Source organism: Engystomops pustulosus, chromosome 5, assembly GCF_040894005.1.
Source record: "Engystomops pustulosus chromosome 5, aEngPut4.maternal, whole genome shotgun sequence".
Classification (NCBI taxonomy): Eukaryota; Metazoa; Chordata; class Amphibia; order Anura; family Leptodactylidae; genus Engystomops; species Engystomops pustulosus.
Window position 1 is genome coordinate 138,603,618 of NC_092415.1, and position 26,589 is coordinate 138,630,206.

Consider the following 26,589-nt stretch of genomic DNA (forward strand, 5'->3'; position numbering starts at 1 on the left):
ACACAGCCCCCCAGTAAGTAATGTGCCTCACACAGCCCCCCAGTAAGTAATGTGCCTCACACAGCCCCCTAGTAATGTGCCTCACACAGACCCCCAGTAAGTAATGTGCCCCCACACAGCCCCCAGTAAGTAATGTGGCCACACTGCCCCCCAGTAAGTAATGTGCCTCACACAGCCCCCCAGTAAGTAATGTGCCCCACACAGCCCCCCAGTAAGTAATGTCCCCACACAGCCCCCCAGTAAGTAATGTGCCTCACACAGCCCCCCAGTAAGTAATGTGCCCCACACAGCCCCCTAGTAATGTGCCTCACACAGACCCCCAGTAAGTAATGTGCCCCCACACAGCCCCCAGTAAGTAATGTGGCCACACAGCCCCCCAGTAAGTAATGTGGCCACACAGCCCCCCAGTAAGTAATGTGCCCACACAGCCCCCCAGTAAGTTATGTGCCTCACACAGCCCCCAGTAAGTAATGCACCCACACAGCCCCCCAGTAATGTGCCTCACACAGCCCCCAGTAATGTGCCTCACACAGCCCCCCAGTAAGTAATGCACCCACACAGCCCCCCCAGGAAGTAATGTGCCTCACACAGCCCCCCAGTAAGTAATGTGCCTCACACAGCCCCCAGTAAGTAATGTGCCCACACAGCCCCCAGTAAGTAATGCACCCACACAGCCCCCAGTAATGTGCCTCACACAGTCCCCCAGTAAGTAATGCACCCACACAGCCCCCCAGGAAGTAATGTGCCTCACACAGCCCCCCAGTAATGTGCCTCACATAGCCCCCCAGTAAGTAATGTGCCTCACACAGTCCCCAGTAATGTGCCTCACACAGCCCCCAGTAAGTAATGTGCCCACACAGCCCCCCAGTACGTAATGTTCCCACACAGCACCAGTAAGTAATGTGCCCACACAGCCCCGCAGTAAGTAATGTGCCTCACTCAGCCCCCCAGTAAGTAATGTGCCCACACAGCCCCCCAGTAAGTAATGTGCCTCACAAAGCCCCCCAGTAAGTAATGTGCCTCACACAGACCCCCAGTAAGTAATGTCCCCACACAGCCCCCCAGTAAGTAATGTGCCTCACACAGCCCCCCAGTAAGTAATGTGCCTCACACAGCCCCCTAGTAATGTGCCTCACACAGACCCCCAGTAAGTAATGTGCCCCCACACAGCCCCCAGTAAGTAATGTGGCCACACTGCCCCCCAGTAAGTAATGTGCCGACACAGCCCCCCAGTAAGTAATGTGCCTCACACAGAACCCAGTAAGTAATGTGCCCACACAGCCCCCAGTAAGTAATGCACCCACACAGCCCCCCAGTAATGTGCATCACACAGCCCCCAGTAATGTGCCTCACATAGCCCCCCAGTAAGTAATGTGCCTCACACAGCCCCCCAGTAATGTGCCTCACACAGCCCCCCAGTAAGTAATGTGCCTCACACAGCCCCCAGTAAGTGATGTGCCCACACAGCCCCCCAGTAAGTAATGTGCCCACACAGCCCCCCAGTAAGCAATGTGCCCACACAGCCCCCAGTAATGTGCCCACACAGCCCCCTAGTAATGTGCCTCACAAAGCCCCCCAGTAAGTAATGTGCCTCACACAGACCCCCAGTAAGTAATGTCCCCACACAGCCCCCCAGTAAGTAATGTGCCTCACACAGCCCCCCAGTAAGTAATGTGCCTCACACAGCCCCCTAGTAATGTGCCTCACACAGACCCCCAGTAAGTAATGTGCCCCCACACAGCCCCCAGTAAGTAATGTGGCCACACTGCCCCCCAGTAAGTAATGTGCCGACACAGCCCCCCAGTAAGTAATGTGCCTCACACAGCCCCCAGTAAGTAATGTGCCCACACAGCCCCCAGTAAGTAATGCACCCACACAGCCCCCCAGTAATGTGCATCACACAGCCCCCAGTAATGTGCCTCACATAGCCCCCCAGTAAGTAATGTGCCTCACACAGCCCCCCAGTAATGTGCCTCACACAGCCCCCAGTAAGTGATGTGCCCACACAGCCCCCCAGTAAGTAATGTGCCCACACAGCCCCGCAATAAGTAATGTGCCTCACTCAGCCCCCCAGTAAGTAATGTGCCCACACAGCCCCCAGTAATGTGCCCACACAGCCCCCTAGTAATGTGCCTCACACAGCCCCCATGTTCTTCCCCTTCCCTAGTCCCTATCATGTCTCCCCCCTCCTCACCTCACTGATGCAGCTCTGTGCACTGCTTTTCCCGGCAGATCATGTGACCATTGCATCATCAAAGGTCCTTCAGCCTCTGGGAGTCTTATTCTCCCGGAGGCTTCAGCTACTGCTGGGGAAAGCAGTGCCTGCACATGTTCTCATCACAATCTGTGTCCCGAGGACCTAGCGATGCCGCCTTAAAGGCAGCAATGTAATTTATTTTACAGGTGGCACGGACCTTCCAGCCATTAGCAAGTCCGTGCTATCAGCGGCAAAGTGCCGCTCTTAAATTGGGTCCCATATCCGCATCCTGAGGCGCAGACTTCACCTCGTGGCAGAAGCGGCCCTGGGCGTGCAACACACTTTGCATGATGTCTGACTGAGCACCAGAACACCCCTAATTTGTGTCGCATAATGCCTATTGCAGCTGCACCACAAAATGGTCATGTGCGACACAATTTATGGTGCAGACCATGGTGCTGCACCGACAGAGTTCACCGACTTTTTATGTTTTTTTTACTGGTGGATCTAAATACTTTACCAGTTATATTGTTGTAAATGAATGAACACAGTTGATACATTATTATGTACTGTGATTATTTACAAGATGCACTGAGCACTAAGTGGAACCAGTGTCTACATGAATCAGGGTCTACAGGAACCAGCATCAGTTTCTACCATATATTGTCATTGGTGGTAATATTGGTATACCTGAGTTGAGGGCCCACTCATTGGGTTTTGCGACCCCTTTTCTAAACCCTAAGTGACTCCTCTGCCTGTATAACATATCTTTCATTCATTCTATGAATCCTAGATTCATTACATAAATTTATGGGAAGATACCATTGTTTCTGATATTACAAAAGTACAACAGTTTAATTTCAGATTCCTTTATTTGTGGCACAATACAGAAGAAATTATTTCCTATATTTGGCTCATACATTATTTTTCCAGTTTACAATTTTTTATACAGATATTACATCTAAAAATAATTTGTAAGAAATAATTGCATTAGAAGATATATATATATATATATATATATATATATATATATATATATATAAATATATAGTTATAATTTATCTCAGGAACTCTTTTTCTAATATTTTAGTTTAACAAAAAAAAAAGTCATATTAACAATTAAATTACAATTTTAATTTAATGCATTTAAATATACACATCTCTGTGAGTAGATTAATACAACTAACAAAACCAAATACTGTTAAATATTTTCTATAAGATACAGTTTACATTAAGAATGACTGAATAGACATGGATGATGGAAACTTAAAGGGGTATTCCTACAAAGACAAGATTCTTAAATGTACTCAGGATAACAAAATAACACATTCTCTAATTCACTGTTATTAACAAAACTACAGCATTTCACAGATATAATTCCAACCTGTCTCTATCAGTCCTGGTGTACACAATTTTGGTTGTCCCTGGACTCGACCCTGGATCGGCACCCTGCACCCGACCCTGGGTCGGCAGACATATTGTTCTCCTCGCTGACACAAAGCTGCTCTCTGCCTTTAACCCCCACCCTTGCATTTCAAAGAGGAGCTCTAACAAAGACTTCCTGCCGGCAAACATCAACATGGTGAGGAGAGTAAAGCTATAAGCTACATACAGATAAGGTCTTTATCCATGGGAGGCATACAGCTGCACTGTGGATGTTATGGCTGTGATAGTAGAGCTGAAAATAGCATGCTTAATATGCATCTCATCTCTCATTGCTGATCTGTCTCATCTCTCTTTCTATGTGTCAGATACTAGTGAATGTTCAGAACCTAAATGAAAGTGTATATAAACCTGTACCCTGATAATCTAACCACATTGTCAGCACACAGCATCTCACAGCACTAGAGGGGTTATAATCTACTCAGAGAGCTAAAACAGAAATAAAACTGAGTAAAATTGTAAAGTAAGGCCTTTAAAATGATTTTTATTGTGTAAACATCACTAAGGGATTGGAATTTGAGAACCCCTTTAATGAACTGATTGCATGAATATATCTTTTTGTTAGGAGCGCTTCTTGAATAGTATACCTTGTAAATAGTATGTCCATTTAGTAAGCAACACAAAATTATTGTGGACTACTCAAAATTATTGTGGAGAAGGGAGAACAAAAGTATGACTTTTCATAATAAAGAGCTTGCAGGAGCAAATGACTATGTGACAACAGCCAATAGGAGTTTATGTTGGCCGCAGGTAACATGATGGACAGTGAAGACCACGCAATCGTTTCATGGTGCAGCTGCACTAGCCATCATATAACACAAAGTAGGGGGCGTTCCGGCACTCAGTTGGACCGTGCGACAGATTTAACCTGCAAAGTCTGTCTCACGCCCTATGTTAAAGGTGCATTACAAAAAAGTAGGTGAACTCTGTCGGGAAAATGCAGTGAAGCGCCAGATTCATGATTTAGAGCGCACGTTAATGAATCTGGCACCCCCTGCATTATACACAGGCAGACCACTTTTAGTGAAGTTTGCACCAATCTTAGTAAATGTGGCCTAACATACTTGGCATTTCTTGCTCAGGATTAATAAAAAAGTAGCCTAATCAATATAAAAAACCTCAGACCATAAACTTGCTGATCACTTTTACCTGTGCAGGATATTGATGGTATTGCTAAATTATACTAATATCTATAATGCTGCACATAGGGGCACATTTACTAAGGGTCCGTCGAATGCATTTCTTTTTAAACTGTTTATTGAAAAATATGTAAAACTGTACAGATTAATACCATAAAATTGTAAAAGCTTCCTCACGTTGTGTACATGTTTACAATCACATATATTATGCATAATGCAGGAGAGAAAGCTATACATCCTTGCTCACATGCCGGTATATTGTATATATTCGGCATGAAGGCATTGTTTTGTACAGATCTTTTAATTCACAACTTATCACTGATGACAAGCAAAGAAAAAGGACATGACCAGTAACACTTAAACAAGTAAAACAAAACAAGCATGCGTTTACTTTTGTGTATATCATTCTGGGTGGGTGCGAAATTAGCTTATTCAGTATACATTTAATATGGCTCTCCAAGGGTCTACAATGTCCATAGTTGGGCCTCACATATTTATCTAAGATTATGTCGCATTTCAGTTACAGTATATGCTGTCAGAGTGGAGTCACACCAAGCATCCCAAACTTTATTAAATTTTTCCGGACGCCCCCTATTTCTGTATACTATTTTATTAAAGGGAATCACTTAGTTTACCAATTTTTTCCATTGTGAGCAGGAGGGAGGTTTATCTCCCATCCAGCGTAGTGCAATAGCTTTTCTAGCCATAAAGCAGGTTTCTCTGATTACAATTTGCTCATAATGAGACCAGATTTCCTCGTCTAGAACGCCAAATAGGCATATTAGTGGGGTAATAAGCAGAGGTTTACTTAGCACTTTAGAGAGGGTTTCGACTACATCTGTCCAGAATGACGAAATATAGCTACACATCCAGATCATGTGCCAAAAATCCGCTGGAGAGGAGGAGCATCTTAGACATGCCGGAGACGTTAACCTCCCCATTTTATATAAGCGAAGGGGTGTCAAATAACTTTGGTGGATAATATATAGTTGGGTCAATTTGTTATTCACAGATGGGGAAACATGCAGGTGTGACTCCAACATCTCTGACACTGTGTCCTCATCTATTTCAGGGATAAGTGTCTTCCATGAGGCTATCGCTTTTAGGGGAACACCTTGTACCTTAGCACTAATAAGAAAGGAATAGATTGTGGATATTATATCACCAGGACCCTGTGATTTCACAATCCCTATCAGAGGGTATGATGATACAGGCGGTCTGGGCTCTGGGAACTGGGATTGAAAGGCGTGTCTCAGTTGGAGAAATTTGTAGAAGTGTGTTCGCTGTAGCTGATATTGGGACCCTAGTTGGGTATATGATACAAAGACATTCTCTCTGAATACATCACCTATTGTACACAGACCTAGGGTGTGCCACATATCAGCGTCAGGTAATTGTTGTAGCTGTGGGATACCGTTATTGTACCATAAAGGAGTTTCCGCAGGGATATCATTAAAGGGGCATAAAAGTTTTGCTGCCTTCCACACTATTCTAGCCACTCTATGTACTGGTAATAGTTCTTTCAATCGCCCCCCCTCCCTCATGTAGCACAACCCATAGATTTTTGATGTCCAAGTATTCAGCTAACATGCGCTCTGGGCGTGGGGGGAGTCCAGGTGACAGCCATCCCGCCAGGTATTTGAGTTGACCTGCTAGATAGTATAGAAATACGTCCGGTAGCGCCATGCCCCCAGAGTGTTTAGGACGCTGCAGTTTGGCGTACTGAAGCTTAGAGCGAGATGATCCCCATATGAACGGGATAATCATAGAGTCTAGATTTTTAAAAAATACCTTGGGAATCGGATAAAATACATGTTGAAGCACATAAAGTGCTTTCGGCAGTATTACCATTTTTACCAGGTTAATTCTACCTGCCACAGACAGGGGCAATGTTGCCCAGACTTTAAATTTGTCTCGAAATGTACCCAGTAGCGGGTTAACATTGACTTCCAAGGTCAACGAGGGTTGTCTGGAGATTATAATGCCTAGATATTTAAATTTGTCTACTACTACTAGATCGTGGATCTGAGGTGGAGATGTTTCTGCTCTCACACTATTCAGGAACATAAGACAAGATTTACCCCAGTTTATCCGTAACCCTGAGAACCCTCCGAATGTGTCTATTAACTCTATGGCTCTTGACAGAGAGGAGTCAGGATATGACATAAACAGAAGAAGATCGTCCGCGTAAAGACTGAGACGGTCCTGTCCCTCCTCGTGTGTTACTCCTGCGTACAACTCGTCCGTACGTATTTTTATCGCCAGTGGCTCCATCGTTAGGGCGAAAAGAAGGGGCGATAGGGGGCAGCCCTGACGAGTGCCTCGGGCTAGCGGGAAAAAATCTGATTGGCTATTATTGATAGTGATTCGGGCCCTAGGAAAGCGATATAAAAGGGAGACCCATTTTCTGAAATTCACCCCAAATCCAAATTTGGTCAGGACTGCTTGCAGATAGTTCCACTCAACGGAAATCAAAGGCCTTGGCCGCATCTAGGGAGACCAATGCCCAATCCTCCTGTCTAGTGTAGCCCACTTGAGAAATGATTTGGGCTCTCCTCAAGTTATCCGAGGTACTCCTACCGGGGATAAAGCCAGATTGGTCACTGTGTACTAGGGACCGTCGAATGCATTTCTGTCGTGTTTCCCAGATATTTGCCCTGAATTGCAGAGGGGTTTTTGGCGCACACGAACGGATTGTGGCGTATCGGCACGAGCTTACATGTGACACAAATCGGGGGGCGTGGCCGTCGTACAACCCGACTGATTCGGACAAACTGTGGAATTTAAAATTAAAATTGTGTTGCAAGATCAGCACTCACATACACCGGGAAGAAGATGGTGAGCTCCAGCGGACCTGAGCGAGGAAGCGGCATATTCAAGAAATTGGGCGCACACTGTAAGTGAATCGCGGCAGCTCCGAATCCTCGCCGGACATTCCGGATCGGCGGATGCAACGGGATGGGTAAGTAAATGTGCCCCATAATGTCAATTTCTCCTGCAATCTGGAAACATGGTCATCAACATACAAAGTAGTTAACATACTGATGGAGAATTGCTGCAATGTTATAAATGGTCAGATGTGCTACATTAACAAAATTTTTGAGAGTCTGAATATATAGTTTTATAGTACCTTTTTATTCATTAAAGATGACAAGAATATGGAAATAAATAGGAGTCAGCAAGTCATATCTTATTATATGAGATTACTTCATTTTCCTTCAAAAATATACACAACAAATACACAATGTTTAATAATTTGTCTAATTTAAATACCAGAAAAAATTATTTGAACATTATATTAAGATAATGGTATAGTTAAAAGGTCCCTACAATTTTAACATTTTTAAACAGCTGCCACATACAGCAATTTAAGTATGGAATGCAGTATAGATGTAGATAGGCTTATTAGTGGGTGTCTAGTCCATGAATTTAACCCTCCTTTATAAAGCAGCAACTTCCCCAGGTGCTGCTTTAAATCCATTACATTCGTTCATTAGATCCATTCACCCGTTCAAAAGACATGGCCCTCAAAAATGTGTATGCTAATTAACTATTATTAAGCAAGGGGGCAATAACCATTCATTTTCTCCATGGGCATGTCTCTGTGTGCATTATGAAAAAGTAACCTACCCGTTGGTGCGTATAAGCTTCTTCAAATATAGTTCTGTGGGTCATATCTTTTGAAAGGGTCGGCAGATTTTTAAAAAATTTTATTAGATGCAGCCATGAAAGGTCATGTCATTCTGTATTTTGTATTTAGTCCTCTTTATGAATGAATCAACAATCAAAGATTGTGAAGGTCAGCTGACATTTAACCCATGTACAATTTATAAAAGACTGTTTAATGCTGAAAAGGTGCAAAATGACATGTTAGGGGCAGCTATATTTCTTTTTTGATTTTAGCATTATTACAATTATTACATAATTTTCCTTACCATTCTTATTATTCATTTAGCTAACTAAAAAGTTAATCATTTTAAGATCCAAGTCAAGCTACCACAGGCAGTTACGTACAAGATCCTGAGAGCTTCATCAGAGGTCACAGTCGATAAAGGGGTTAGTCTGTAAATCGGGGGCCGTCTGTACTGTGCAATATTGATAATGGAGTATTTGCATCAAGAGAAAGTTGTTAAATTCAATGATTTATTTATCAATTTAACACAAGTTATTTAAGTCTTATCACACAGTGCCTTTTTTCAAAAGATCTTTGTTGGTAACTAAGAAGCACTAAGAAGTAACTTAGAAGCATTACTAAGAGATTCCTCTCAAGAGCAAACATTTTACACCCAGTAATTTCACAATAATCTGGAATGGTAATAATTTCTGATGTGAAAAGGTAATTGAATTCTACAAAGATAAATACATTTTCTTGTATTATCATTAACCCAATGATAATACAAGCATGTTCTGTACTACATTTGGCAGTTGAACACCTCTATGTTTAATTTTACAAGATCTGATACATCTAGCTATTATATACAGATGAATCTTCTCCTTAATTTTAAAGAATTATCTGATATTTTACAATTTGTTTCAAGAGTTTACTGACAACATGAAAAGAACAATCATTATAAAACAAATATTTAAAACAGGATTGCTTTCAGAAAAATGTGCATTGTTTAATTCCTATTATCTATCTTGCCTACAAGAATATTTCATTGGCAATCTCTAAATGCATTTCAAGGCGAAACAGTATTTCCTTGGCACATATCTTGTGCAGCATAGCAATACATTATTTTCCCTTTAAAACAATTATCTTGAAACGGCAAACTAAGTAAAAAAAATTTGGCCAGTTAACCAGATTATTGAGACAGACTTGCTGTTCTCGACTTCTCAAGTGTGTCGCTGTCTGGGCATCACAAACAGGTGCAGCTGCTTTCTTCAATTATTTTGTCTTACAATATGTGCTTTGAAGCAGAAACCTGGAACAAAAAAAATGCACAATTAAATCAACATGTTATATTTAAGGTAAAAACAGGATATGACTGAAGTGATTAAAGGACATCTACCATCAGGGAATCATTATTACTACTCACCACCCGTCCCCTTTTGCTGAAAACTTCTTTCAGTGTATCTTAAAATGACTGCATTTAGTAAAAAATAGTTTTTTAAAATATTAAAATGAACCTGAGGTACACCAGGTAATTTAGTGAAGGTCCTGGCCCAATTGCCATCGCCTACAGAGTGATCAGAGAGGTGAGGGCGTCACGGTCTATCTCTGTAATGTCCTTTAAAGAATGATACCTTAATTGGCTAACCAGAAATAATGGGGGTCATTTACTAAGGGCCTGATTCGCGTTTTCCCGAAGTGTTACCCGAATATTTCCGATTTGCGCCGATTTCCCCTGAATTGCCCCGGGATTTTGGCGCACGTGATTGGATTGTGGCGCATCAGCGCTGGCATGCACGCGGTGGAAATTGGGGGCGTGGCCGAACGAAAACCCGACGGATTCGGAAAAACCGCCGCATTTAAAAATAAAAATGTGTCACGAAAATTGCACTTACCTTCACTCAGCCCGGCTCGGTGTATTCCAGTGCGTTCCGATGCTCTTCAGCGCAGCAGCGCCACCTGGTGGACGGCGGAGGAACTACCTTAATGAATCCCAGCCGGACCCGAATCCAGCACAGAGAACACGCCGCTGGATCGGGGATGGACCAGGTAAGTAAATCTCCCCCATTATGTTTGCATGATTTTAGGACACACAGGCCTAGGTGTAAGTGTGGGGAGGGCAGGATAATAATAATAATCCCTTTATTTATATAGCACATACAGATTACGCAGCGCTGCACAGAGTTTGCCAAATTAGTCTCGTTCCCAATGGGGCTCACAATCTAATCAACCTATTAGTATGTTTTGGAGTGTGGGAGCAAACACAGAGAGAACATACAAACTCTTTGCAGATGTTGACCCTGGGACTTGAACCCAGATCCCTAGGGCTTTAAGGCTGTAATGCTAACCACTAAGCCAGGATAATAGGTAATTTACCAATATACATCTATTAAAAGTTCTGCACCGCTTTATTGATATGTAAATTGAATCCTCTGGTATTACATCATCAGTCAGTCATTCCTCACCATAAAATGACCACATAAGGAGGAATTTATCATAGTATTCAAGAATATAAGCTTAACCCCTTAACGCTGAAACCACTTTTCACCTTCCTGACACGGCCCATTTTTAAAAATCTGACATGTGTCTATTTAAGTGGTTATAACTTTGGAACGCTTTAACATATCCAGTTTATTTTGAGATTGTTTTTTCATGACACATTGTACTTCATGTTGGTTGAGAAATTTAATCAATATGTTTAGTATTTATTTATGAACTAAATGGAAATTTGCCAAAAATTTGGAAAAAAACAATGTTTTCCAAATTCAAAATTTTCTACTTTTGGATAGTTGGTCATATCACTAAAATAACTTAATAACTAACATTTTACATATGTCTGCTTTAGCTTCGCATCATTTTTCAAACATGTTTTCCTGTTAGGAGGCTTATAACTTTAAGTGCAATTTTTAAGATTTTCACGAAATTCAGCAAAACCTACTTTTGGAGGGTCAATTTAGTTATAAGTGACTTTATAAGGTCCACATGACAGAAACCCCCCACAAATGACACCATTTTAGAAACTACACCCCTCAAAATATTCAAAACAACCTTTTGTTTGTTAACCCTATGAGCATTTCATGAGGGTGAAAGATAAATGTAATTTTATCTTATTATAGATTCATTGAACACTAAAATTTGCACCTTCCCAATGGGTTAAAAAGGAAAATGCATTTTACAATGTGGAGGGCAATTCCTCCTGAGTATGCATTCCTCCTGAGTATCCATTTTGTCACTGTACCCTGCTGTACGGGCACTTGGGATGGAAAGAGCATTGTTTCGTTTTTGCAGGGCAAATATGGCTGAAAAAGTTTTCATGTGTCAGGATGCATTTGGAGAGCCATAATGGTACCAAAACAGAGGTAAGCCCCAACAAGAGACACCATTTCGGAAAGTACACCCCTTGGAGAGTTTAGCAAGGTGTAATTTGTGTATTTGCCCCAACAGGTGTTTGATTGAATTAGGCCCCATAAGGGAAAAAATTTGAAAATTTTCTCAAAAAAGTAAATTTTACCCCAAATTTTTGCAAGTCACAAGGGATAAAAGATGAAACAACCCCCATAAATGTGTAAAACTATTTCTCCTAAGCACAGAAGTACACCACTTTTGCATATAAAGTGTTGTATGGGTACACAGTAGGGCTCAGAAGGAAAAAAGAGCAGCTTTGGCCCTTTAGAAGCCTGATTTGACAATCATCCTTTACATGTGTCAGGATGCATTTGGAGAGCCCTAGTGGTACCAAAACAGAGGGGAACCCCAAAAAGTGTCACCATTTTGGAAAGTGCACCCTTTGGAGAATTTAGCAAGGTGTAATATGTGTATTCTTCCCTGCAGGTGTTTGCTTCAATTAGGTCCCTAAAAGGAAAAAGATGAACATTTTCCCAAAAAAGTCACTTTTACGGCTAATTTTTGTATCCCATAAGGCAGTGATGGCTAACCTATGGCACTGGTGCCAGAGGTGGCACTCAGAGCCCTTTCTGTGGGCACTCAGGCCACCACCAGAGATGACTCCAGGTATCTTCCTGCAGTCCCAGACAGCCCAGGACTTGCTGTGCAAAGAGGTATTTTAAAGTGACAGCTCTACCTGGGACTATTTTCTGCTTTATTGGTGTCCTCAGGTGCTGGTATCAATGAAAACTGTGACAGAGAAGGGAGTATAAATCACAAATTAAATTTCTGTGTGGGCACTTTGCGATAAATAAGCGGGTCTTTGTTGAAGTTTGGGCACTCGATCTCTAAAAGGTTCGCCATCACTGCCATAAGGCATTAAAGATGAAAAAAACCCAAAAAATGTGTACTAGCATTTCTCCCGAGTATAAAATTGCCCCAAACATGCAAATAAAATGTTGTATGGGTACGCAGTGAAGCTCAGAAGGGAAAGAGGGGCGTTGGCCTTTTAGAAGCCAAATTTGACAGACATCCTTTACATGTGTCAGGATGCATTTAGAGAGCTGTAGTGGTACCAAAACAGAGCAGAACCCCAACAAGTATCACCATTTTGGAAAGCACACCCCTTAGAGAATTTACCAAGGTGTAATATGTGTATTTTTCCGTAAAGGTGTTTGATTTAATTAGGACTTAAATAGGAAAAAGGTGAAAATTTTCTTATAAAGGTCATTTTACCCCTAATTTTTTATAGCCACAAGGGATAAAAAATGTAATAACCCCCCAAAATGTGTAAACCTATTTCTCTCGAGTGTAGAAGTACCCCACATGTGTATATAAAATGTTGTATGGGCGCACAGTAAAAGGAAAGGGGGATGTTTGCCTTTTAGAAGCCAAATTTTACAGAAATGTTTGACATGCATTTGGAGAACCCTAGTGGTATAAAACAGTTAAGTCCCGGGGCTGCGATCGGAGCAGCGGACCCCCCCGGTAAGCGCCACGGGGGGAAGGGGGGGGGGGTTCCGATTCACTTTAAATTAACTTTAAATGCCTCTAACATGCCGCGGTCAGCGCGACCGCAGCGTGTTAGGGGTTAACACCCGCTATCGGAGAAATTTCCGATCCGTTCTGGAGCCGGCGCCAGAAGCTTGACGTAATAATACTGCATTTTGCGGGAACGCACCTTCCGCGATGCAGTCAAATGTCGTCAAATGCGTCAAATGTCGGGAAGGGGTTAAGGTCCTGCCATGGTGATGTTCATGGCCATTTTATGTCTGGCTGATGAGGTAAAATAGAAAAGGCTTTGATTACATATCAATAAAGTGGTACAGACAGTCCCCAAGATAGGGTCCATAGGTTTGTTCTTAAGTTGAATTTGTATGTAAGTCGAAACAGTATATAATTTATAATTGTAGATCCAGATGAAATTATTTTTTTGCCCCAGTCAGAGTTTCAAAATTTTTTGCTACAAGGGGACCATGGATTATCAATAAAGCTTCATTACAGACACCTTACAGCTGATCATTGCAGCCACGGACTTTAGTAAAGCATCCAGAGAACTTCACCAGAGTTCACAGTGGGAAGAGCGGTCAGTCTTTAAATAGGCGTCGTATGTAAGTCGGGTGTCCTTAAGTAGGGGACCTCCTGTATTGGCAAATTGCCTAATATCCTGACCCCCACACTTACACACACATTACAAAAAACATGAGGTAAAGTGGCCAGCCAGAGAAATAAAACTGGAGTTTTTGTTACACAATAAAGGGCAATAGGAGTGGTGGCTTAAGATTTCAGGTGTTTGGTGATAGTCTTTTATGGTGTTTGAAGTGTATCCATGTAATAGGCCATAAACCCAGGTGCAAAATTGAGTCGCTGTGTCAGTGACTGGAAAGTCGTCATCATCATCACATGTCTGTGAAGTATGTGGAGAAAGGGTTAATGTATTTGTATTTTCAGGGTATAGTCTGAACAATAAAAAAAAATACTTGCATAGATCTGTGTTCCATAAGATGCTGATTTGTCCATTATCTAAGCACATAGCAATCTTATCATCTATTTACAGCACAACCTTGTCAGCACACTAATAAGCCATATTACTGTCCCTTCATAATGGTTATCTTAATCGCTGCCTATTAAGCTCCAACCCACAACTTGCCTAACTACATCCATTACTGTGTATTTTGAGACTGTTAAGCCTTTCTCTCATGTTATTTTGAATTGTAAATTCCCTTTCTAAGCCAGGAGATAGAAGTCAGAAAACATTGGAGCTTTACTGTTTGTTTCCTACTCCATGTTGGAAAAATAGCAGCCAAATACAAGTTTACATAAGGGTTGTGCCTACTCATTGGAGCATGCATATCTTTTATTTGTTTTGTTTTTTTCTCCTACTTTTGGTGCATTTTCTTCTACTTTTTTTGGTGCATGTCTACATTTTGTGCCTTTTTTGTTCCTTTTTGTTCCTAAAACAACCTTCATTCAAAGTCCAAGTTAGTTGTAGTTTCTTCAGTGTTGCCTGAGATAAAAACTTGCAAATTTGGGAACAAATTCATATCTGTTCCTGACATAGGAATTATTTTTTAAGCTGATTGCACATAAATATTGGGACTTTTTTTTTAAAAAGTCGCAAATTCACTAACATACTCCTCAAACGCCGGATGTATCATGATTGAACCTTTGATACATTTGACCAACAAATAAGCTGAAAAAAATTAAAATAAAAAAGCGTAAGCACAAAACTAAACATAAGATACAGGTACCCCATTGATTACAATGGATTATATAGAAAGTCTAATTTTATTCATTTTAAATTTAGACTTTTTTCTTAAATTGTATGAATTAATTCTAGTTCATCCACAGTTCAAGAAATGTCTTAAATTGATTTTTATGAATTATCTATGAATTTACTTACCCCTTTGTCCTATATATTCCCTCTCTACCTTCTCCATGGAGATGTTAGATTTTATTCAGTTAAGTTTGTAATATTCACACGGCATATACACTACAGCTCAAAAGTTTGGAGTCACCCCGACAATTTTGTGTTGTTTTTTTTTTATCTCAAATAATTATTTTCTCTTTTAAACTGTGCTTTTATTAAAGAATTCTCCCTTTTCTGCAATTACAAACCTTGATGTGCATTGCAGACCTTTGAGATTCTATCTGTCAGTTTGCTGAGCTAATCTGGAGAAATTTCACCCCATGCTTCCAGAAACCTCTCAAACAAGTTGGATTGGTTTGATGGGCACTTTTTGTGTACCGTATGGTCAAGCTGCTCCCACAACAGCTCAATGGGGCTGAGATCTGGTGACTGGGCAGGCCACTCCATTACAGATAGAATAGCAGCTGCCTGCCTCTACCCTAAATAGTCCATGCATAATTTGGAGGTGTGCTTTGGGTTATTGTCCTGCTGTAGGATGAAATTGGCTCCAATCAATCAATAGCCTTCTTACACAGTAAGCAAACACAATGTACCATTAAACCACTGGAGTGGTGGTTGTTGGAAATGGGTCTATATACACCTATGTAGATATTGCATTAAAAACGAGACATTTGCCGCTACCACATTACCAATGTATAGAGTGGATTTATGATTCATTTAATGTTAGCTTCATTAATAGAAAATGTACTTTTCTTTCAAAAATAAAGAAATTTCTAAGTGACCCCAAACTTTTCAGCAGCAGCAACAAAATCAGCGATGAAGCAACACTCAGCAGTTTTACAATTCAGCATTTTACCCTCTCAATGATGGCATTTTCAGGTTGATTTTGTTAATCACTTATTTTGTTGCTGTTTGTATGGTAAGGCTGGGCCAGCCTTCCAGATGTCTTCCCTCCTATTTACTTTTACATGCACAGTTCCCAAAAGCCTTATCTATGTATATTATGTGTGTGTATATATGCTTATGAATTACCAGTATTTTTATGAATGTATGTATTATGAATTGCACAATGTATAATTTCAAATATTTCTATGAACTTTATTTAAAACTTTTTTCTCTTTTTTTTCCTTTCCTTTTTTCCCATGAACTGCATATTTCATTGACAGGCAGTCCACGACTTAAGGACACCTGACTTACAGACAACTCCCTGTTACAAACAGACCTCTTTGACCATTGTGATCTCTGTAAACTCTCTGGATTCTGGTAATTTACTGTACTTTAGCACCAGGCTGCAATAATCAACTGCAAGGTCTCTGCAATGAAGCTTTATTGTTAATTCTTGTTCCCCTAAAAACTCAAAAGATTTTAAATCTTATAGTCATAGGTCCCAAAACATGATTTGGCTGCAGTTACACCTCATATATATACCTCTTCATACACATTCAACTTAAGAACAAACCCTAAGAATCAAACCTGAATGTAACCTGGGGTCTACCTGTACTTATCTCCAATTAATTGGGTTATGTACTCTGTTGGAATTCTTTTCATTCACGTGCAAATACCTGAAAGGACAGCAATGATTTAGGCATGAGACTCGCTATCACCGATTGCTCATGTTGAGGAATGGCCTACACGTCTTACTGGAAAGATAAAATGTTTCATTATGGGAACTAAATTTTTTTTTATAAGACTTGATTCAAGGCCAGTCAGGAATTTTTGCCCTACTATCAATCATTTACCATCTGTCATATAGGATTCTTCTGCCTTCCTATGGATTAAGGGCCCCTGCACATAAACATGAAATGAGGACGTGTGGATGGGATTTTTTCCGCAGCTTGCATGGGCCCTTCTTTTCACTTTTATGGACTCTTGCATATGGCCATGTATTTTCAAATTTTCTGCCTGACTAGAACGTTTAAAATGTGATTAATCTTTATTAGAATTAATTTAAAATTATATCAGACTAGTCTTGTTCAACATATACTTTGTTCAGGCGTTGGCCAGCAAGTTGGACTAGTATTCTGGTCCTACAGAGGTGCAGTGTTTGATAGTGTTTTATTATTACACTGTCCCTGTGTGCGAGCCACAAATGGTCTAACATGCAACACAATTTGTTTGTTGCTTTAGACAAAACATAACATAAGCGGCACTGGTGATGGGCAGTAACCTATATGCTGTAATAATTTCCCCCCACGGCATTGTAGCAGGCCGTAACGCGGCCGTCTAATGCCGGGGGTTTTATGGGGTTGTCTCCACCCCTTCCCGGGGAACCACCGGGGGGCGGATAGAAAACCCGGCTCATGGTTGATGGGCAAGCCATCAACCAGTTGCTATTATGTAGCTACTTACATGGAGCACTGGACCGGAGTCGCCCGGCTTTTGAAAGCTGCTGCTCCGTGTGACTCCCTGTAAACATCCCGTTACGGGGAGGCACGTGTCAGACCATGCAGCACGTCTCCCAGTGATGACATAACTGGGGCGCATCACATGATCGCACGGGCATGGTCACATGATCGGGCTCATGTGCGGTTTCCATGGAGATGGAGTACATCAGGATTTCTATGAATTTGGCAGATAAGATGTGGAAGAAATGATCAAGAGTAGTACTGAGATATCAGAGAATGTGTCTTCTGTGATGGTAAGTAGGGACGTTATGAGACAAGTGCATATATATGTATGCGATGGGAAATACAAGATATAATACCTAGATGAAACAGGCATATGGGATATAGTCATTAAGACCCCGTGGTTTGACTGTATCCAGGGTAAATATCCAGCGGGATTCTCTTTGACAGACCAGTCTGTCAAAATCGCCCCCCCCTATTGAGAGGGTTAACACTTTCTATGCCCTGGAAGCTAATCACCTCGGGGCGTCCTTGGTGACATTCCCAGACATGCTTGGCAACCGGGGAATCTTGTTTGTTGACAATATCCCTGACATGTTCACCTATCCGTGTTCGCAACTCACGGATGGTTTTGCCAACATATTGGGTGGAACATATGCAGGTCAGGAGATAAATAACTCCCGTACTCCTGCAAGAGATGAATTTCTTGATGGAGAATAATTTGCCAGTATTTGAGCTCTGAAAAGTTGTCCCCTCTTGAATGAACTTACAATTCTGGCATCTTTTGCATTTAAAGGTGCCTGGTGGGGGTTTGGGAAGCCAGGTAGATTTTTTGCTTGGCAATAGATGGCTATGAACCAAGCTATCGCCCAGGTTCCTACCCCTACGGAAGGTAATCTGTGGGGCATCTCCAATCAATTCCCCAATGTCTGGGTCTCGTTGGAGTATGCCCCAGAATGTTTGGAGAGTTTCACGAACCAATTTATGTCCGGCATCATATGTCCCGATGATACGGGTCTGAGAATCAGTGTTGTCTCTGGGACGAGGATGCAGGAGGTCCGTTCTATTGGTGCTTAAAGCATGATGGTAGGCTTTCTTTAGCACCCCCTCGGGATATCCTCGTTGACGGAATCTCTGGTGCAGTTCTTTAGAGGATGAGACAAAATCGGGAAGGAGGGTGTTATTCCTTCTTGCTCTCAAGAATTGCCCTTTGGGTATGCCTTTCAATAGAGGCTTAGGATGATGACTCTGCCACCGTAGAAGGTTGTTTGTCGCTGTAGGTTTTCTGTACATGTGAGTTGTTAGCATCCCATTATGAGATTTTCTAATGGTAAGATCCAGAAATACAATCTGATCTGACCTAAATTCGTATGTAAAGAAAAGGCCTATCTCGTTGGTATTCAAACAAGCGACAAATTCCTTATATTCTTCTGGTGTTCCTTTCCACAGGATGAGTATATCGTCTATAAAGCGTAGCCACAACGTTATGTTGTGCATCCACTTTTCCATAGACTCCCCAAACACCAGCTCCTTCACCCACCAGCCCAGGAAGAGGTTTGCATATGTGGGAGCGCATGGGCTCCCCATTGCAACCCCCCTGAGCTGGTGGTAGAATCTGCCGTCAAATACGAACGTATTATGTTCCAGAACAAATTGGAGTAGTTTCAGTGTAAACTGATTGGGGGTCATTTACTAAGGGCCCGATTCGCGTTTTCCCGACGTGTTACCCGAATATTTCCGATTTGCGCCACTTGTACATGAATTGCCCCGGGTTTTTGGCGCACGCGATCGGATTGTGGCGCATCGGGGCCGGCATGCGCGCGACAGAAATCGGGGGGGCGTGGCCGAACGAAAACCCGACGTATTCGGAAAAACCGCCGCATTTAAAAACCGAAATGTGTCGCTTGGGGAGCGCTCACCTTCACCTTCTATGGGATGGTGCATTCCGGGGCGTTAAGATTATTTTCGGCGCTGCAGCGCCACCTGGTGGACGGCGGAGGAACTACCATCTTAAATCCCAGCTGGACCCGAATCCTGTGCAGAGAACGCGCCGCTGGATCGCGAATGGGCCGGGTAAGTAAATGTTCCCCATTGTGTCTTTGACATTGGATGTCTCTGGTATTAAGAAAGGATTCCACCGCTTGATATCCCCTCTCATGTGGAATGGAGCTGTATAAAGCTTCCACATCCAAACTTGCCAAGTTGACATCAGGGTCCAACTGTAGACCCTCAAGACGACGTAATACATCCATAGTGTCCTTAATGTAGGACGGCAGAGTAGCCACAAACGGCCGCAAGATGTGGTCAACATACATACTGATATTTTGAGTGACGCTGTTGATGCCACTAACTATAGGCCTGCCTTTTAATGGGTTCGTACCCTTGTGTATCTTTGGAATACTATAAAAGGTAGCAGTGTTTGGATGTAATGGAAGCAAGAATTGATACTCTGTTTTGCTTATCAATTTTTGTGTGAGGGCGTCCTTGAGTATCCCATCTAATTTACGATGAAGTTGCATTTTGGGATTTGAGGGTAGTGTTTTGTAACATAACTTGTCATTTAGGATCTTATTACTCATCAATACTGTTCCCTATCCATGATCACTAAATTACCGCCTTTATCTGAAGGCTTTATCACAATAGACTCATCCTTCTCAAGAGTTTTAAGAGCCCACCATTCATCACGTGAGAGGTTATGAAATGGAGTGAGACTGGTATGAGTCTTTTGTAGATGATCAATTACCATCTTGAGGAAGGTGTCTATAAGAGTATTGTCATTCAGAGGAGGAAATTTTTTTGACTTGGGTCTAAAGTTAGTAAAAGGGCCTTCCCCCATTTGTTTATTTCCTTCTTCCAACAAACTACCCAATGTTCTTAGGCATTCAAGGTCTGTAGTTTCCAGACCCAACTCCTGGCAATGACGCCTGTCATGTTGTAGGAAGAATTTTTGCCATTTTAGTTTTCTGCAAAAAAGATTTAAATCCTTGGTCCAGGTGAATAAATCAAATGAGGGAGTGGGGACATATGACAAGCCTCTTGTGACTACTTGATGTTCTATTTCTGTCAAGGCCCTAGTGGATAGGTTAATAATTTGCATGGTGTCACCCTGTGATGTTATTGGCGTGATTAATTTTCCTTCCACCCTCGAAGCTGGTATTCTAGTGGTGGTGGGTCTTGAGATAACCCCCCCCCGCTGTTTTGTTGTGATTTGCCTCTATCACCTCTTCCAGTGCCTCGTGTTCCTCTCCCCCTGCCTCTTTTTGGGGTAGCCCCTCTTCCACCTCTCCCTCTGGAGGTGCCTCTGGTTGAGATATCGCTGTCAGAGTTGACGTTTTCAGACGATGTAATGTCTATCTCGGTTTCAGGGACCCTGTTATCTCCCTTGGGATTTAAATCCAAAATGTTGCCCTCCTTAAAATCAGCAGTGTCCCTGCAGAATTGGAAATGTTTCCTTTCTTTGATTTGAGCAGTAAAACGTTCTATTGTGCCTTGTAATATCTGCTCCTTACGCTCAAATTCGGGACTGCTAGAAAATTTTTTTGCGTTGTCTATACTTGTTTTTAGCACAGTATCAGAGGACAGCAATTTAGTCTTTTCTTCCTCTAGTAAGAGGTTCATAAAGCGGAGAGAAGAATCTATAGACTCCTTTTCCCACTTTTTAAGCAAGGCCGGGGACCTGATTCTGGCTGATGGAATGAGATTGATACGGAGGCCCCTTGGTACGATATTATTTTTCAAATAGGTCTCCAACGATTGAACCTCCCACCAGTATCCAGATGGGATACTCAAGGACGCCCTCACACAAAAATTGATAAGCAAAACAGAGTATCAATTCTTGCTTCCAGCACATCCAACCACTGCTACCTTTTATAGTATTCCAAAGATACACAAGGGTACGAACCCATTAAAAGGCAGGCCTATAGTTAGTGGCATCAACAGCGTCACTCAAAATATCAGTATGTATGTTGACCACATCTTGCGGCCGTTTGTGGCTACTCTGCCGTCCTACATTAAGGACACTATGGATGTATTACGTCGTCTTGAGGGTCTACAGTTGCACCCTGATGTCAACTTGGCAAGTTTGGATGTGGAAGCTTTATACAGCTCCATTCCACATGAGAGGGGATATCAAGCGGTGGAATCCTTTCTTAATACCAGAGACATCCAATGTCAAAGACACAATCAGTTTACACTGAAACTACTCCAATTTGTTCTGGAACATAATACGTTCGTATTTGACGGCAGATTCTACCACCAGCTCAGGGGGGTTGCAATGGGGAGCCCATGCGCTCCCACATATGCAAACCTCTTCCTGGGCTGGTGGGAGAAGGAGCTGGTGTTTGGGGAGTCTATGGAAAAGTGGATGCACAACATAACGTTGTGGCTACGCTTTATAGACGATATACTCATCCTGTGGAAAGGAACACCAGAAGAATATAAGGAATTTGTCGCTTGTTTGAATACCAACGAGATAGGCCTTTTCTTTACATCCGAATTTAGGTCAGATCAGATTGTATTTCTGGATCTTACCATTAGAAAATCTCATAATGGGATGCTAACAACTCACATGTACAGAAAACCTACAGCAACAAACAACCTTCTACGGTGGCAGAGTCATCATCCTAAGCCTCTATTGAAAGGCATACCCAAAGGGCAATTCTTGAGAGCAAGAAGGAATAACACCCTCCTTCCCGATTTTGTCTCATCCTCTAAAGAACTGCACCAGAGATTCCGTCAACGAGGATATCCCGAGGGGGTGCTAAAGAAAGCCTACCATCATGCTTTAAGCACCAATAGAACGGACCTCCTGCATCCTCGTCCCAGAGACAACACTGATTCTCAGACCCGTATCATCGGGACATATGATGCCGGACATAAATTGGTTCGTGAAACTCTCCAAACATTCTGGGGCATACTCCAACGAGACCCAGACATTGGGGAATTGATTGGAGATGCCCCACAGATTACCTTCCGTAGGGGTAGGAACCTGGGCGATAGCTTGGTTCATAGCCATCTATTGCCAAGCAAAAAATCTACCTGGCTTCCCAAACCCCCACCAGGCACCTTTAAATGCAAAAGATGCCAGAATTGTAAGTTCATTCAAGAGGGGACAACTTTTCAGAGCTCAAATACTGGCAAATTATTCTCCATCAAGAAATTCATCTCTTGCAGGAGTACGGGAGTTATTTATCTCCTGACCTGCATATGTTCCACCCAATATGTTGGCAAAACCATCCGTGAGTTGCGAACACGGATAGGTGAACATGTCAGGGATATTGTCAACAAACAAGATTCCCCGGTTGCCAAGCATGTCTGGGAATGTCACCAAGGACGCCCCGAGGTGATTAGCTTCCAGGGCATAGAAAGTGTTAACCCTCTCAATAGGGGGGGGCGATTTTGACAGACTGGTCTGTCAAAGAGAATCCCGCTGGATATTTACCCTGGATACAGTCAAACCACGGGGTCTTAATGACTATATCCCATATGCCTGTTTCATCTAGGTATTATATCTTGTATTTCCCATCGCATACATATATATGCACTTGTCTCATAACGTCCCTACTTACCATCACAGAAGACACATTCTCTGATATCTCAGTACTACTCTTGATCATTTCTTCCACATCTTATCTGCCAAATTCATAGAAATCCTGATGTACTCCATCTCCATGGAAACCGCACATGAGCCCGATCATGTGACCATGCCCGTGCGATCATGTGATGCGCCCCAGTTATGTCATCACTGGGAGACGTGCTGCATGGTCTGACACGTGCCTCCCCGTAACGGGATGTTTACAGGGAGTCACACGGAGCAGCAGCTTTCAAAAGCCGGGCGACTCCGGTCCAGTGCTCCATGTAAGTAGCTACATAATAGCAACTGGTTGATGGCTTGCCCATCAACCATGAGCCGGGTTTTCTATCCGCCCCCCGGTGGTTCCCCGGGAAGGGGTGGAGACAACCCCATAAAACCCCCGGCATTAGACGGCCGCGTTACGGCCTGCTACAATGCCGTGGGGGGAAATGCTGCGGGTGTAAACAAAAACTAGGTTGCACCTTTAAAGTACTAAGTTAGCACCTCTGAGGACGCATCCTAAGATGAAACCAGGGATGCAGAAACGCGTTAGGTGCGAAGTAAATTATTACAGCATATAGGTTACTGCCCATCACCAGTGCCGCTTATGTTATGTTTTGTCTAAAGCAACAAACAAATTGTGTTGCATGTTAGACCATTTGTGGCTCGCACACAGGGACAGTGTAATAATAAAACACTATCAAACACTGCACCTCTGTAGGACCAGAATACTAGTCCAACTTGCTGGCCAACGCCTGAACAAAGTATATGTTGAACAAGACTAGTCTGATATAATTTTAAATTAATTCTAATAAAGATTAATCACATTTTAAACGTTCTAGTCAGGCAGAAAATTTGAAAATACATGGCCATATGCAAGAGTCCATAAAAGTGAAAAGAAGGGCCCATGCAAGCTGCGGAAAAAATCCCATCCACACGTCCTCATTTCATGTTTATGTGCAGGGGCCCTTAATCCATAGGAAGGCAGAAGAATCCTATATGACAGATGGTAAATGATTGATAGTAGGGCAAAAATTCCTGACTGGCCTTGAATCAAGTCTTATAAAAAAAAATTTAGTTCCCATAATGAAACATTTTATCTTTCCAGTAAGACGTGTAGGCCATTCCTCAACATGAGCAATCACATTTTAAACGTTCTAGTCAGGCAGAAAATTTGATAATCAATCTATAAGAACGAAACTTTGATAATATCAGTGTGTATTCATAAATATGGCCATGTATTCAATGTCATGAATTCAATGGTGGACATTTATCATACACTGGAGCTCATGCCGCACAGTCGCAGCGGTATACATCGAAAGCCGCCGGCGGCAGCGAGTGCCCTGGCACGGGGACAGTAAGTGGCGTGAAGGTGGCGGAGAGGGCTAAATAGTCGCAAGTGCTAGCAATAGGGAGGGCACGGCTGGCCGGGAGTGGGTCAGGGCGGGGCATTACTGTCCCCGCGCTGTTGCACTTGCTGCTGCCACTGACTTTTCAAATGTGGGCCTGGCGTAGAATAATTGCTGCGCAGCAGCCTACTCGATACATAAAGAGGCGGAAGCACAAGCACAAGCGCTGGCGTGTGATAAATATCCCCCTATGTTTCTATGGTTTTTGCTTTGGGGCTAAGAACTTTGGGTGCAATTTTTCACATTTTCAAGAAATTCTTCCAAACTTATAATTTAGGGACCAGCTCAGCTTTAAATCGACTTTAAGAACTCTGAATAACAGTATAACACCCCATTACCTAATTTTGGAAATTACAACCCTCAACATATGTAAACCAACAATAAGTTTGTTTACCCATTAGTGTTTCATTGGAGTTAAAACAACACAGATGTGCAATTTGGAAAATGAATTTTCTTTTCACAATATATTCCTTTTGGCACAAAAGTTACACATTATGATTATATTCTTTGAGGAAATCCTCAGCAAAGTTTGATACCTAATTTCTCCTGATACGTGTTGGTAAACTGCTGTATGGGCCCAAAGAAGGGTATAGAATAGAAGGAGCACAATTCAGACAAATTTTTTCAGACTCTTTTCAGATACTTTATTTTGGGGCATCTGTAGCTTATTGTTGAGATTTAATTAACTCTGGGTGGAAGAAAAGAAAATAATAAATTCCTGGTTAGGATTTTTCTTTTTACTATGGCTATTTACTGTATCATACAAAATAATATGTTTATCTTTATTTTATGGGTCACTGCAATTATAGCAATACCTAATTTATTTTTGCCCAATTTTCCTGAATAAAAATTCAGAGAAAATCTCATTTGTCTTAAAATCACCATATTTTCATTGGCATAGTTTTTCATGTTTTGACAGCATTCACCAGGTGAATCCAATAACGCTTCTGATTTATTGTACAGAGGCAGGTTTTTTTTAAACTTTATTAGGTATGTCTATGGAAGGGTGGTGGTTCAGAGACTTTAGGGTGTTTATTTTTTATTTATTTTAAAATGTTTTACATTTTTTTAAACTCAGAATTGTTGGACAAACCAGCGATTACTGAAGTCCATATCACTGCAGTGAAGTGTAATTTAACTGACTTACACATAGCGGGGCAGAGCAGAGGGATTAGTGGCAGGAGGGACAGGCTAGAATTTAAAAACGTCAGTCTTAATGAATACCCCCAATGTATACATATATCCATATATGTATCCATAACAAATCAATAAAGTCACATTGTCTGATTTCTATAGAATTTATTTGAAAGTTAAGGTGGAAAATAAGTATTTGGTCATCCACAAACAAGCAACATTTCTGGCTCTCACAAACCTGTCACTTCTTCTCTAATCCCTTCCAGACGCGTGCCGTAATAGTACGGCGTGCGTCGGGTGAATGGAGAGGGTTCACGGACTGAGTCTTTGCTGCATATTGCAGGTCTTCCAAAGACCCGAGGCTGTCTCGTTTTAACCCATTCACTACAATGTGCGATATGCGGTGAATGAGGTGGAAAATCCCCATATACTGCCATACTGTAGTATGGCAATATATGGTAGGATCGATCAGACAACCAAGGGTTAATGTACAAAAAAATAGTACAAATAAGTAAAAAAATAAAATAGAAAAACCTAAAAATTTAAATCACTCCCCTTTCCCTAGAACTGATATAAATATAAATAAACAGTAAAAATCATAAACACATTGGGGGTCATTTACTAAGGGCCCGATTCACGGTTTTCCAACAGGTTAACCGAATTCCACTATGGTATAGCCCAAAGAGCTTTCGAATGACACCAGAAACAAAACTGAAGATGTGCACCAGGCTGGGAAGACCGACACTGCAAAAGGCAAGCAACGTAGTGTGAAGAAATCAACTGTGGGAGCAATAGTTAAAAAATGGGAGACATACAAGACCTATAGATAGCTGAGACTAACGTAACAAAGGTTATAGTCAGAAACACACTACGCCTACGACTCAGATCCTGCAGTACCAGACATATCCCCCTACTTAAGACTGTACATATCTGGGACGTCTGAAGTTTTTTAGAGAGCATTTGGATGTTCAAGAAGAGTATTGGGG

The 26,589-nt window shown here is 42.0% G+C and overlaps 1 protein-coding gene across 5 annotated transcripts in view; it reads right to left on the reverse strand.

The window, feature by feature from the left end:
* Positions 1-3,245: 3,245 nt before the first annotated feature.
* Positions 3,246-26,589, reverse strand: part of COBL (cordon-bleu WH2 repeat protein) — a 331,678-nt gene continuing 308,334 nt past the window's right edge. For 3 of the 5 annotated variants that reach the window (XM_072153170.1, XM_072153169.1, XM_072153165.1), the window contains one exon: positions 3,246-9,701. In XM_072153170.1, the coding sequence (XP_072009271.1) occupies positions 9,675-9,701 (27 nt within the window). In that variant the 3' untranslated portion in view covers positions 3,246-9,674. The remainder of the gene's footprint in view (positions 9,702-26,589) is intronic. The other 2 variants (XM_072153167.1, XM_072153168.1) reach the window with 1 other exon arrangement.